Raw genomic sequence first — 15763 nt, 5'->3', positions numbered from 1 at the left:
TGTAGGTTTGCCAAACGGGTTTACTGTTTCGCCAATTGGCGCTTTTCTGTACAGTTTTTAAGTCCGTATCGCCTGTTTGGCGCTGCCGCTGCATACTCCCTCCGCAGTGTCAACGAAATGTGACATAACGATGCGGGGGTCGGATTAATCGTCCAGAATGGGTGATACAAATGTCCGAAGTTTTTTTCACACCCTTGGAAGCAACTTGAGAAGAGTCCATGGTTACAAAAGCGGGTTTCAGTCTATCTATGGAGATCGTTTGCTTAGTACCTTTTATTTCGAGATCAAACGTTTTATCTCGTCTTTCTAGCACCTTAAATGGTCCATCATAAGGAGTTTGAAGTGGTTTTCTAACTCCGTCGTCTCGAACAAACACATATGTGGACTTGTGAAGGCGTGGATGAATGAAACATGTTCGCTGGCCGTGGCTAGAAGTCGTGGTCGGGCGGACACTGGCAAAGTGAGATTTTAAATCCTCCACAAACTGTTTGGGGGACACATCCGGAGGTGTCGGATTGAAAAATTCTCCTGGGAGACGGATAGTCTTTCCATACACCAGTTCAGAAGTGGTTGCTCCTATGTCCTCTTTGAGAGCAGCGCGGAAACCCATCAGCAGCGTTGGAAGGGCAGCCACCCAGTCACTGGTATTATGCGCTTTTAAGGCAGCTTTCAAAGGACGGTGGAATTCCTCGATCAGTCCATTCGCCTGTGGGTGGTACGGAGACGTCCTGATCCTCTTGATTCCCAATAATTGGGAAAGGGCTCGAAATAAGCCGCTTTCAAACTGTCGCCCTTGGTCGGTAGTAATAACAGTCGGACAACCAAATTGAGTAATACAGTGGTCATAGAAAGCCTGTGCTACTGTGCGTGCTGTTATGTCTGGTATGGGTACTGCTTCGGGCCATCTAGTAAATCTATCTATCATAGTTAGACAGTAATAATTATTTTGAGAAGGAGGTAGGGGACCAACAAGGTCAAGGTGGACGTGATCAAACCTCTGTGATTGGTCTGGAAACTTCATTAACGGGGTTCTCGTATGCCTGCTTACTTTTGCTTTCTGGCACGGAATGCACTGCCATGCCCATTTCACGCAATCTTTGCGGATGGAAGACCAAACAAACCGTGAACATACTAACTTTGTTGATGCGCGAATGCCGGGGTGAGACAAATTGTACAAGGTGGCAAAAACTTTCTCACGGAATGCCGGAGGAATGTAAGGGCGGGCGTTACCTGTTGACACATCGCAATATATCGGTAAGCTACAATTCGGTAAGGTAACTTTTTTGAGATGTAGAACTTTTGACTCTTTAAGCAATGTTTGTAATTCTGGGTCGATTTCTTGCATTTTAGCGATTTCCTCATAGTCAATAGGGTTAGGCATGCTTATTGCTTCTATACGCGAAAGTACGTCGGCATCGATATTCTCCGAACCTTTTATATGGCGAATTTCAGTGGTGAATTGTGAGATAAAGTCTAACTGCCTAGCCTGACGAGGTGAACACTTATCCAAACGCTGTCGGAATGCATACGTGAGCGGTTTGTGATCGGTGATTAAAGAAAAGTTCTGTGCTTCCAACATATGCTTAAAATGCCTAATAGCAGCATAAGCTGCCAATAGCTCTCGATCATACGCACTATAGTTCCTTTCCGCCTGCGAAAGCTTTCGTGAGAAAAATGCGAGAGGCTGTAAATTTCTATCAACTATTTGTGATAGCGTTCCACCGATCGCGAAGTCTGACGCATCAACCTGTAAAATCAACTGTGCATCTTTCTTCGGGTGTGCCAAAAGAACAGCATTAGCGATTAGCTGTTTGCACTTTTGAAATTCACTCCGCGCTTCCTCAGACAAATTCAGGATTGTCTTATCATTTTTCTTAGCCCCTTTTAAATACGAAGTTAAATGTATTTGATTCTGGGCTACGTTGGGTAAAAATCGACGGTAAAAATTTAAAAATCCTAAAAATCTCTGCAATTCTTTTACCGTTTTAGGAAGTGGGTAGTTAAGTATCGGTTCCACTTTGTTCGTCAGAGGCTTGGTACCATCTTTATTGATTATATGGCCTAAAAAAGATATTTCCGGAACGCCGAAAACACATTTCGAAGCGTTAATTGTCAATCCATATGAAGTTAATCTTTCAAAAACAGTACGTAGGTGAGATTTATGCTCATCTTCCGTATCACTAAATATCAAAATATCATCTAAGTAGACGTAGGCGAATTCTAGATCTCCAAGAATTTCGTTCATAAACCTTTGAAAGGTTTGAGCTGCTCCGCACAGTCCAAAATTTAAAAACGGAAATTCGAAAAGACCAAATGAGGTGCAAACTGCAGTTTTCGGTATATGATCTGGATGGACTGGTATATGATGATATGCCCGAACGATATCAATTTTTGAAAAAATTGTCTTTCCGCTAAGCGTATTATTAAAGTCTTGTAAATGCGGGATAGGGTATCTGTCGGGTTCGGTGCACGCGTTTAGTTTTCGGTAGTCTCCTACTGGCCGTATGTCGCCCGAACTTTTAGAAACTACATGAAGAGGTGATGACCATGCTGATTTTGATGGTCTACAAATACCTTGATCTATCATAAATTGAAATTCTTTTTTTACTGCTTCGTATAACTTAGGGCTTAACCTACGCGGTTTACTGTGCACAGGAGGACCGTTTGTTTCGATGTAATGAACCGTACTATGCTTTACTCGACCCGAATCGGATTTTAACTTCAGTACTTCCGGAAAGTCTTTCAAGATTCTGTGATATGGTGAATTACCAGATATTAACTTTATCGAAAAATAATTTTTAGAATCGGAAAGAGAACCAATACGAGTTAATTTCGTAGTATTATCGATAAGCCTTCCTCGTTTTAAATCGATTAAAAGATCAAAATGCCTTAAAAAGTCGGCTCCTATTATAGGCACTGGTACATCGGCGATTAAAAACTTCCAAGAAAAGTTTCGTCTAAGTTCTAAATTCACAGTTAACAATTTTGTTCCATACGTAGAAATTCTGGAATTATTCGCGGCAAATAATTGAAGCGAATCAGGATGCATTTTCTTAAACTTAGAAGTCGGTGTCACACATGAAATATCCGAGCCCGAATCAATCAAAAAGTTTAAATTTAATCTGTTATCGTAAACATGTAAACAACATGAATGCGCGACAGCCGATGAATTTCGATCGACAGCCGCTACTACTAGTTTTCCTGGGCCGTAGTGTTCTGAGAAAAGGAACAAGGTGCTCGACATTTTCGTGCATTATTACCGAATCGCGAATGAAAATAACAATAATTGTTCACACGCTCTCGGGAATGCCCACGCGAAAAACTACGTGCTGTGTTATGTTGATCCCGGGGGAAATTATTCCTCGTTTTTCCGCGGGAGAGTCGCTCGACTTGTTTACTTAGGGCAGAGATTTCACTCCTTAAGGCCTTAAGCTCCTCGGGGGGGGCACCAGAATCGTTAGGGTTTCTGGGGGAACTCGCCGAAGCTGCCTGGACCGCGAACACGCTGTTGTTCGTTGGCGTGCGCACTTCAGCTATCTTATCAGCCATTTTTGCTAAATTGTCTAAGGATTCCGAACTTATTGATAAAATGGCATGCACCTCGGAAGGTAACCTTTGCAGCCATAATGATTTTAAAAATTCGTCAGTTATACAGTTTCCACCTAATTCTCTCATTTTTCTCAATAAGTGAGATGGTTTGTTGTCCCCTAAATGCAATTCAGAAATAAGTCTGCGTATTTGCTCGCTTTCCGAATCTGAGAATTCTACTATTAACCTAGCTTTAAGGGCATCATATTTAGCCGTCGCTGGGGGATTAAATAAATATCTGATACTGCGGAAAGAGTTTCAGGGTCTATCGAAGAAACCACGTGGTTGTATTTTGTACAATCACTACTAATCTTCGCTAAAGCAAAGTTACTTTCAACTTGAATAAACCAAAGTTTAACATTTTTTTTCCATAAAGGGGGAATTTTAACTGCTACGTGTGAGATTTGTGGCTCCTGAACCGCCCTATTCGATTCCTCGTTGGTTTGGCCTTCCGATCCTGGCATGGTTGCCAATTATAAATATATCGTAAATCGTAAACTTAATGTTTTGCACTATACCTTATCAAAACAGTATCAATTTAGAATAAAATAATGAAGACATTCAATATCTCAATAAAAGCGTGAGCACAAATATTACCCAAAGATCAATTTTAAACAATCAATAATTAAATTAAAACTATAATTTTAGAGCAAAACATATCACAAAAACATAATTAAGACCAATCACAGATAATTAAAAAAATTTGACCACATACCTGTAAATCCTCCTTAAGTGTGATAAACCACGTGTAATCCGTACGATAAAATGAGGAGGAAATAAATAGGGTGGAGCCTTTATCAGTCATAAGGAAGAGCATTGGCATCAAAATAAGGCATATTTTTAGTTTTTTTAACAAAGATTGAGACAGATAGTCATTAGGGATCGAAACAGAAGGAGCGAGGGACAGGGTCACCAATGATGTACGTGTGAGTAAGACGTGCATACGAAAATATCCCTAACATTAACTAGGAAAGCCGAAATCTTAGTTAACATAGACATGTTACAATTAATAATCAAATTTAATAAGGAAAAGTAACAGTTGCCGGGTACATTATAACGGCTTAAGAAATTCAGAGCACAGTACAGATGCGAGTACACAAGTTCACATATCTCGGCGAAAACAGAGATGCACACATTTGTTGAAGTAGTTCCACTTGACTGCCGGGGAAAATTCTTCTCTCCCCGTCAGCCTGTAGGTTTGCCAAACGGGTTTACTGTTTTGCCAATTGGCGCTTTTCTGTACAGTTTTTAAGTCCGTATCGCCTGTTTGGCGCTGCCGCTGCAAACTGTCCCTCACCATATAGTTCTTGATAAGCAATGTTATTTTCTTTCTTTCCATCTTGTGAGCCATCCATCAGTTGGCATTCATCCATCAATTTTCTGTTGAGTATTTTAATGAATTCTACAGCTTTTGTGATCAAAAGAGCTTTAGAAATTGGAACATTTTTTAGTCTCATAGCTCCATTCTAGAAGCATGCTTTCAGTGTCTTAATTTCCCATCCCTTTTGCACTTCCTTGAGGCTTTTGCATTTTTAACTAGTTCTTTATCAATTTTTGCTTAAGTAAATTGCACAATGCTGTTTGGGAAATCCTCATTTTAAAAGCTGCTTCTTTTTGGGTGTATCTATCAAATGTATCATTTGTTTCATCAATTTATCCTTCTCTTTCAGGCTTAAATCATTTTGTTTAATAATTTTTGACATGTTGCAAGTTATGCACACAACAAATAAAAAGGGTTCCTTGCAGTGATTTGTTGACATATAAAATTCCTGCCAAAATTAAGATTGTATCTTTGTCTGAAAAGTGGACCTGTCACTTGATGGTTATTACAGTGCTTTCTTTTCTTTTTTCTTCAGCCTACAATGACCACTCCTCTTTTCTGATCAAAAGCTGATAATGTATGATAATGCAAGGAAGCATTTCATTGTGTTTTATGAGAACATCTAGTAAACTTAATGAGTGTATGCACATCCATTACTTATCAGCTGGTGTTTTAGAAAGGGAATCAGAGTTCACTTAAGCACCACCTATTCTTTAATCTAGGGCAACTTTCATTTATAATCAAAGAACTTTTTTCCAATGCTTCTAGAGAACTGCTTTATTTAATCATAAGACAAAGGTATTCTGCCATTCTCAGCTGTGGTACAGACAAAGAGATATGCAAATAGTATATGTCAAGAACAAGGAAGGGTACACAGCACCTCAGGGGGTTTTGGTTCTAACTACACTGGCCGAAATTTCTGTTAAACCCATTTTATTGAAGAACTACATAGCTGAAAGATAAATGAATTAACTACAAACAGCTTTTAGGTACTAATTTTTTTTGTATACTTGTGTTATTTATCCAACACTCCTCCAAAGGTGGCAATCATTGCTGACTAACACATGAAAAACAGTAACCATTTTAAGTAAATGGTGGCATGCTGAAAATTACATAACACAGCAAAGAATCAACAAAAGTAAAAATGCAAGAAGCATGTATAATAAAACAATAAAAATAACAAAACAAACATAATGAAACATTCAAAATTTCATAAAGCAGTAACAAATTACCTAAATTAAATGCAACAAACCTCCATAATAAAACATTTAACTTTCTATTTTCATATTCTTTCATCTGTGTGCAAAGCTGTTTGTGTTAACTTAAACATCATAGAATTGCAGAATTCTTCACATTGCATAGCAATCTTTCACTGTTCTTCATGTACATATTGACCTGTTTTAGCTAAAAAATTGTTAAATAATTACACAAATAAACTTAAATTGCAATATACATTTTTACACTTTCTACTAGTAGGCAAAATGCCATATTTCTGGGGAAAACATGCAATGCTTTCTTTTTATGAGCTGAAATAGATTGGCAATATGATTCATTACAAGGAAAGAAAAACCTCCACACATAAATTGCAACATATAGAAATTACAAACATTACCCTCAAATTTCAAAACCATGCTAACTACCACCACTATCATGATAACAGATGTCATAATGTGCACAACCATTAGTAGGTTGACAAATAAATACATTTTCATAAACTTTAAGGTTGTCCACTTTGGAAACATAGTCCTTTGCCCAGTGGTTCTTGTCAAGGTTGGGTGGCTATTGCAAAAGTACTTTTATTTTTTATGGAAATAAGGCAGTTCTACATTTTGAAGATATCTCAGGTGTAATAAAATAATGATCTTGCATTAGTTCCATGTTCTTAGCTGCAAAATCATTGATATTACATGAGTTCTTATAGTTACTCCTTTAATTTTTTATGCCAGTGTAAAGCGTAAAGGTTGAGGACCCATGTTGCTCAGTAAATAGGTTGATTGCTATCTAGTTTCACTCACTTTGTAGAGACATTAGGTAATTTTTGCAAGTAGAAGAGATGAAAAAATTAGCAATGAGTTCGCCGGGAATCGAACCACGGACCTCTGAAATACCGGCTCAGTGTGTTGACCATTACACCACGAAAACACACTAGGAAGGCGGGAGAAATACCTTACATACTCCTCCTTTTAAAGGGCGACTGGGGTTTTTAGGGGATCCAATTGCCAAATCCTGTGTGCGGAGAGTCATCATCCACAACCATTTTAGTTCGGGCACCACTATAGAGACATTAGCTTAATTGTAGAAGCAGAAGAGATGAAAAATTAGCAATGCCTTCACTGAGAATCAAACCACAGACCTCTGAAATACCGTCTCAGTGTGCTGACCACTACACCACGAAGGCACGCTAGGAAGGCAGGAGAATTATCTTAAAACTTCCTTTTTGCCTTTTCATTGTCAATCTCAAGTTTCGTCGTGATTGAATAGTTTTTCTGTGTGAATATTTTTGACGCAGAATGTGTAGCTAAATATTTTATAAGAAAGTATATTATTTTTAAATATTTTTTTATTTGAAATTAAAAAAGAATTGAATGTCTAATAGCATTACATAATGTTTTTTCATCATTACAGTTATATTAAAAGTTTTACTTAATGTTAAAATTATATTTAGAGATATATATACACACACACACACATACACACACACAACTTTTTATTTAAGATGTACTTTGGAAAATTACTTATATATTCCAAATATTTCTTAAATTGATTGTTATTACAATCTTTGAGAGCAATATCAGTTACGATTTTTCATTTAGTTATATTTGGTATAATTAATTTCTTATTCAAACATATCCTAAATATATTATAAAATTATTTTAAGGAATGTAAATGTGTGCCAAGAAATATTTTTGTATTTAAAAATGAGCTTTTGTAAGAAAGTTCTTATATTGTGACTTTTAAAATTGTAATTTTAGGTCGGATGTTAAATGACTCAAAGAAATCAGCAGTCCACTCGTATCGTAGGCCTTATGGCTGTTCAAGTAAATTTTATTCATGCTTTTATTTTTCTCTTTTAAAATACAATTTTTTTATCAAAATTATTCAAAATATGCTGTTTTTACATTTTTCTGTAATTTAACATTTAAATTTTTTTTGTAGTGTTATTTTTTAATATATATAAATATTTTATTTTAATGGTTTTTTTTATTTTTTTATTCCAGTTCTAAATATAAGTGATGTTTTGCTTGAAAAGAGTGAAAGCATTCTTGAAGAAGAACGAGAGTTTACTGCTAAAGTATATACGTAAGAAAGAATCTGTTTTAGGAAAAATATATTTAACATAAAGTAAAATAAATGGAGCAAATTTTTATTCAAAGTCTTAATTCAGAGTCTCCCTCCCAAAGATTAGTACCCAGGATTAATTTTTGTTTTGTATTTTCTTCAAATATTTATTAAATATTTAATATATGTTTAATACTCTTATATTTTTGTGAAAAACTTTTTGCTATTGTGTTTCACATAATATTGCCTTTCGTAAAAGTTATTTTTACAATTAAAAGTAGGTAGTAGTGGTAGTCATATATTTATATATTACATTTAGAAACTACAAAAGTAATTTTTATATGGTATATATTAAATTGTTAAGCATATTCAAAAGACAAAAATGTAAATTTGGTTTTCTTTGGAAAAGACATCTATAAACATCATGAATTTTGCATTTCAATTTTACCAATAAATTTCTGTTTATATTTTTGTTTTGCTATAACAGTGGAACCCCAATTAATGAGTATAATTTGTTCGCAAATCTTACTCGTAATAGTGCGAAACGATTTCTTTTTCGTAGGAATCAGTGTAAAATAGGATAATGCATTTCATAAAAAGAAAGAGTATTATTTATAATGTAGCCTTTTTTATATAAGAAAGTTGTCTAAAGACATTGTTTTTGCATATGCTTCAAAATTTGACAGAAATGAGACAACGCATTATCATTAAATAAATGTGTAGTGCCACATAGCTGCTCCTTGTTACAGTAATGCTTCTCAATGTACAATGCAACAGTTTATCATATTCTCAGCTTCTCTCTTATTTCAATAGAAGGTTGTTGTTTTCTTGAGGCTGTCATCTATTCCTTCCCTGATGAAATCTCCTTCGCAACCTCTTGCTTTGAGGCAGAATGTAGCTTCATAAGTTCTACTGTGGTCAGCTCCTGGCTGCGCTGTTCTACTAGTTCACTGATGTTATTGCTGTTCATCTCTAGCTCCATAATTTTAGCCAGAGACACAACTTATTGATTACAGTCTCCACAGGCACTTGCTCAAACCCCTTGGAGTGAATTTGACAACATTGCCCAGCAAAAGCTTTTTCCATATGGAAATAATACTTCTCTTGGTGAATTCATATCCCATGGCTTGTTGATCATCTTGAGGCAGGTAATAATGTGAGACTGGTCTTTCCAAAACTGTCTTGACAGTGAGAATGTTTCCTTCAGTTACCTTAAAACAACGTTTGCAGAGTGCTTTAATGTAGAGCTTTTCAAAATTTGGTCCATGGGTTACAGTAAAGGAGTGGTGTTGGTGGGCAGGAAAGGAATCTTGGCAAATTTAAATTCTTCATGGTGGTCATTTTATAGGCTTGGAAAATGTGCAAGAGCATTATCCATTACAAGCAAGACACAATGGGGCAAATTCATTTCAAACGGGTATTTTTTACAGACAGATTGAACACTTCATTGATCCGATCTGAAAATCGTGTAAAAAGGTCATGTGTCACCCAAGCCTTGTTATTGTACTTCTACTTGACATTTAGCCTAGTCTTTTGAATTTCATATTTCTAGAAGGCTTGTGAATGGTTCGAGTGTTAAATGAGCAGCAGCTGAATTTTTAAACTGCCACTTGCATTTGCACTTAACAACAGCGGGAGATGGGTCTCTCATTGGCTTGTAGTCTGGCAATACCTTCTCTTCTCTTGTAACGTAAGATCACTTTAGCATCTTTTTTTTTTTTTTTTTTTCCCAGAAGAGACTAGTCTCATTGCAATTAAAAACCTGTTGTGACAGATAACTGTCAAAATTGCCAAGCTTCTTGAATAGGATGAAGTTCTTGGCTGCCTTTATGTCTGACTTTTCTGCCTCTCCATGCCTGACAATGCTGTGCAACCATTTCCTCTCTTAACCTTTTTTCACAACCCATGTCCTGCCTTCAATGCTCTGTCTTCATCTTTTGGTGATCCCCTCATCTGCCAAAAATTAGTTTCACCTCCTCACAAATTATGTTTTCATTAATAGTGTCACCTTGCATTTGCTTGTTGTTGATCTGTATGAGAAGCAGTCTTTCAACATTGTCTAGAATACATTGGTGTTGTATAGAAAGTCTTGTGACACTCTTTGAAACATCAGTCTTCTTAATCTTATTCTTGTTTTTGAGCATAGTTCAAATTGTTGATGTGAACCAATTATATATGTGTGCTAGTCAGCTGCACTCACACCTTGTTCTTGCTTCTCAATGACTTGACGCTTGACTTTTACAGTGATTTTTCTTCTCTTACCCTTGTTTTGTTGTGACATTTTCTGTGGGACAAATCTGTAAGCATGTTTAAACTTTGCACTAAAAAATTACTTGATAATATGTCTGAATATATCTTTCACAAGTGACAGTAAGAGGCTAACTAAATGAGCACTAAACACAAACTGATAGCTGTGATGTAGACAGGATCCTGCATGTGGCATCACATTGTTTCCTTATCTCCTAATCTGTGAAATATTGCTCTTTAAGTGAGTAAATTTTTGATATTTTATTTTGCTTGTTATATTGAATCACTCATTATGAAAGATTCTTGTTAAGCGGGGGTTGACTGTATTTTATTTCCTAATTCTGAAATTCCTTTACCTCTGTTGTATGAGCCTCATTATTAGATGTTGCTGTACTTAGTTTTAAGGTGAAAAGAACATTTTTTTATTTATGTAGATTAATCAGCTTTCAGTGCCTAGAATATTAACACAGAAGGTTTATAAAATTTAAGTTGAACATTACATGTAGAGAAACTTTTTAATCTAATTGAAATACTGGGTACTGTTTTTGGCTAATGTGCATTTATGATACTTATTGATTTATTATGCATCATTTGGCTTTTTTTTTTAACTAAAAACAAATTTTTCTACAGATGTAGTGAAAGTGATTTTAGTCAACTACATGAATTTATTATTAAGAAATTGAGCAACAAATTTAATGTACTTTCTGGTCAACAAAATTATGGTATGTATCACGGAAAATTAAATGTCTTAGTTTCAATTTATAATCCTTTTAAAACTGTCAATAAATTTTACTTAAACATCCTTTGCTTTTTGTTCTGTTATAATAGAATGTATTTTTGCTTATGTAACTTAAGAGTATTCTTCTGAACACTTATTTTTTTTTGGGGGGGAGTGTAAACATTTTAGATTTTCATGTCTTGGGTTAACTGCATACTTGGCAGTTATTTTAATCTGAAGTTATTCTCAAAAAAGGTTATTCTGAGTTTAAAATTAAGCATGGAATAAATAAATTTTAAAAACATTTTTATTTATCTTTTGTCATTTTGTTAACTTCAGAAAAGTTTTTGAATATTTAGTAAATCAAAGTTTAGATTATAAAAATGTGGTTTTCCATTAAAACTTTTTAATTGATTTATATTTAGAATTTAAAACCAAAACACTAAACATATTATAATAAATAGGTTGTGATGCCTTCCTCCAAAAAACTTGTACCTTTATATGCCTCAATTTAATCAGGAGATATATTGAATAAGACAGAATCTGCTAACTACTGAGGTATTATTTAATAGAATCCATTTGAGTACTAAACATTAGTAAACTAGCTTAACCAAAGAAAAACTGATGAATGACACCTTGTCATTAATTGGAAAAACATAATGTGGAAATAGGCTGTATTAGCAATGCTGTAACGATTGAAAATAAAGTATTCCTTGCTGGTCTTTCAGGACCCTTGCAGGAGAACAACTAGCCAGACAATCAGGAATGGGATTGAATAATTCATTGCAGCTCTAATCAGGACTGCATTGAGAATCTGATGGTGGCTGAAGTAGTCCACTGTGGCTTGCCACTGCTCACTGCTGCTGCAGTTGCACTCATTCAGTGTAGTTTGGCTTATATACTTTTAAGCTGGCTGCATGTGCAGTTCTCTTCATCTAAACTTAACATGCTGCAGATGCTGCCTGCAAAATTATTTTTATTAAGGCGCCAACCCCTTGGAGTGAATTTAACAACATTGCCCAGCAAAAGCTTTTTCCATATGGAAATAATACTTCTCTTGGTGAATCCATGTCCCATGGCTTGTTGATCATCTTGAGGCAGGTAATAATGTGAGACTGGTCTTTCCAAAACTGTCTTGACAGTGAGAATGTTTCCTTCAGTTACCTTAAAACAAAGTTTGCAGAGTGCTTTAATGTAGAGCTTTTCAAAATTTGGTCGATGGGTTACAGTAAAGGAGTGGTGTTGGCGGGCAGGAAAGGAATCTTGGCAAATTTAAATTCTTCATGGTGGTCATTTTATAGGCTTGGAAAATGTGCAAGAGCATTATCCATTACAAGCAAGACACAATATGGGGCAAATTCATTTCAAACGGGTATTTTTTACAGACAGATTGAACACTTCATTGATCCGATCTGAAAATCGTGTAAAAAGGTCATGTATCACCCAAGCCTTGTTATTGTACTTCTACTTGACATTTAGCCTAGTCTTTTGAATTTCATATTTCTAGAAGGCTTGTGAATGGTTCGAGTGTTAAATGAGCAGCAGCTGAATTTTTAAACTGCCACTTGCATTTGCACTTAACAACAGCAGGAGATGGGTCTCTCATTGGCTTGTAGTCTGGCAATTAGTTATTTATTAAACTGTTAAAAAGTTTCAAAATAAAATTTGAAAAATGCTAACTTTAAAAATTTCTCATTATCTTCAGTTTGTTTCTTAAGGTCAAGTTACCTAATGTAATTTTTACCTAGCTCTTTACTAATTTATAAAAATGATATTAAAGTAATTTGTCAGTGATGAAATTAATGTTTTCTGAAATGAGATAGGATTGTGCTTCCAATGAGTATAAAATATAAAATATGCATTTCTTTAGATCCAGTATCATATTAATATGTAATATCAAAAGAAGATATTTAACAACAGGTAATGGTGGCACATTCTGATATATATATATATATATATATATATATATATATCCAAAAATATGAAAACTTGATGGATAGTTTAAAATTATATTTGACTTTTCTGTAAATTATATATTCAATAAGTTCGATTTCGGTTTTGTTTAGTGTGTAAAAATATGCATGAAATATACATTTAAGCATAAGCATACGTTAAGCATAATAATTTTGCATAAGGAAGGCATGTCAGCAGCTGTGTTGGTTGGCAGTTTTGTGCTGTGATGAAAAGTCTTTATTATTCTGTGCATATTGGTTCTATGTTATTGAAAGTGCTTTTTTATAATTTGTTTTGTGCTCCGGTTTTGAAAAATGTGCCTTTTGTATCAAGATAATGATTATTTTTGAAGAAATGAATGATTGAGAATTTCATCGACCCGGAACGTCCCATTTGTATGCACGGTAATGGCTGCTACGGAGGATGACGTGTTTTACGATGCTCTTGAAAAACACTGTAAAATTATTGAATCAGCACTTCAATCTAAATGTAATATGAATCAACAGGTTCGCGAGGAGGCCAGGCAGGCTTTGGGTGAGTTGAAATCTTCTATTTATAAAAATTTTGAACGTATCAAAGCTGTTAAATTTATGGATTAGGAAAGTTTGAAAGTAAAGTAAGGAAAGTTTGAAAGACGCCATTTCAAGACCTAGTTATGCTAGTGTGGTGGCACCATCTGATGTTACAAGGATAAATGAAAAATCCTTGATTTCTTCGGATTGTTGTTTAATTGTAGACTCTGAAAACTGCTCTTCTGATGATGTTAAGAAAGTTATTAAACTAAAAATTAATCCATTAGAAGCTAAGTTAGGTGTATATACTTATATACACCTAACTAACTACTGTTAAAAAATATTGGAAAAGATAAAGTCTTGGTTAAGTGTTTGACAGGAAATGATCGGAATCGACTTCAAGCCGAGATTAATGAAAAGGCTCCGGAAATAAACACGTCTTTGATCCCGAAGTTGTTGAATCTGATGAAAACAGAAGTATATGTAGAGTTCGATTTACTTTAAAAACCTTCCAGTTCACGAGGCACGTTGTAATTGAAACGCACCCCATGGTTCGTAAACATATTCTGAATCAAGCCAGGTTGAAAATTAATTGGAGTATATGTGAAACTGACGATTTTATTATCATAAATAGATGTTTTAAGTGTCTTGGGTACAACCATCGTGCTGATGAATGTCGTGAGCGAACAGCCTGTTAACTGTTCTGGAGAACACAAGGCAAGGGATTGTTCAAATAGGAATGCTGTAGCTTGTATAAATTGCATCCGCTTCAATCATAAAACAAATAACGGCTATAAAAAAGTGAATGTTAATCACAAACCCTTTTCAGAATGCTGTCCTAGTCATGAATTTATGAGAAGGAACATTCAATTTCGAGTTGATTATGGCTAGATTGGCTAGACGCGTTCTAAAGTGTGTGCAGTTAAATCTTCATAAATCCAAATCTGCAACACAATAGCTAATTTTAAATATGGAAGCTGATGATATTGACTGTGCTTTGGTTCAGGAACCTCATTATTACAAGAATTTTCTTCCAGGATATCCTGGCACTTATAGACTTTATTGTGATCCTAATTCTTACAATGTAAAGGCGGCAATCATTATTCAATCACGTGATCTATTAACATTTCTTGATTATAAAAATACGGATTATAATATGGTCACCTTGGATATTACTGTTGGCTCAACTGTGCTCACTCTTTTTTCATACTATTTTGAACCCTCAAGAAACATTGACTTAGACCTTCATAAAATTAGTCAAGTCTTTATGTCCAAAAATCTTAATCGACTGGTTTGGTGTATGGACTCTAATGGCAAATCTGAATTATGGTTTAGTCCCTATTCAGACTCTCGTGAAGATAAACCGAGTGAATTTATTTCTGCCAACAACCTATTTGTTATTAATGAAGATTATGGACCTATGTTTCAGGCAACTCAGGGTTCTAGTTATATTGATGTTACTGTTATTGGTTCAGATCTTCTCCAGGATGTTTCGAGTTGGCGGCTGTCTGAAAAAGAATCCCTTTCTGATCACATAATGATTGAATTTGAATTTTGTCTCTCTACGTTCTTACGAGACACCTCAAATGTTCCTTTTAAAATCTTCAATACAGGGAAAGCAAATTGGGATCGTTTTCAAAAATTTTGTTCTTCTCGCATCACCCGTTTCATTGATATTCTTAACGACTGCACTGACGGTTCTCGCCTAAATACTCTTGTTGAGAATTTTAGTTCTGTTCTTCTCCAGGCATCTTAAATTTTCTTACCTGTTAGGAATCATGGTAAGCACAACGTTCCTTGGTGGTCTGCCGAAATTTTTTGTATGAGAAAGAGGCTTAATGCCTCTAGGCGTAGATTTCAGCCTTGTAAAAATCTGCCTCTTAGAGAACTTTATAAAAGTAAATATCTTGAATATAGAAAAGTTTACAATCTAAAGCTTGCCGATGCTAAATCTCTGTCTTGGAAAACATTTCTTTCGACCATTGATGTTCACAATGTATGGAAAAAGATTTACACGTATGGAGTTAAAAGAGATTTCATGAAAAAAATTGAAATAACTGGTATTTGTCTTTCCACTGGAGAGACAACCAACTCTTTAGAAGAGACAATTACTGCTGTGCTTCAGAAATCTTTCCCCTCAGATCT

General features: G+C 35.1%; 1 protein-coding gene across 2 annotated transcripts in view; it reads left to right on the top strand.

Moving 5' to 3' along the window:
- spg (dedicator of cytokinesis spg) overlaps nucleotides 1-15763 on the top strand; it is a 267982-nt gene that overhangs the window by 67043 nt on the left and 185176 nt on the right. For both annotated transcript variants that reach the window (XM_035372971.2, XM_085813220.1), the window contains 3 exons: nucleotides 7882-7947; nucleotides 8128-8209; nucleotides 11066-11157. In XM_035372971.2, coding sequence (XP_035228862.2) covers nucleotides 7882-7947; nucleotides 8128-8209; nucleotides 11066-11157 — 240 coding nt within the window. The remainder of the gene's footprint in view (nucleotides 1-7881; nucleotides 7948-8127; nucleotides 8210-11065; nucleotides 11158-15763) is intronic.

This window comes from Stegodyphus dumicola, chromosome 3 (genome assembly GCF_044657685.1).
Source record: "Stegodyphus dumicola isolate Sdum_Otavi_A_Nest chromosome 3, ASM4465768v1".
Lineage (NCBI taxonomy): Eukaryota > Metazoa > Arthropoda > Arachnida > Araneae > Eresidae > Stegodyphus > Stegodyphus dumicola.
This window is presented reverse-complemented; position numbering and strand designations above follow the sequence as displayed.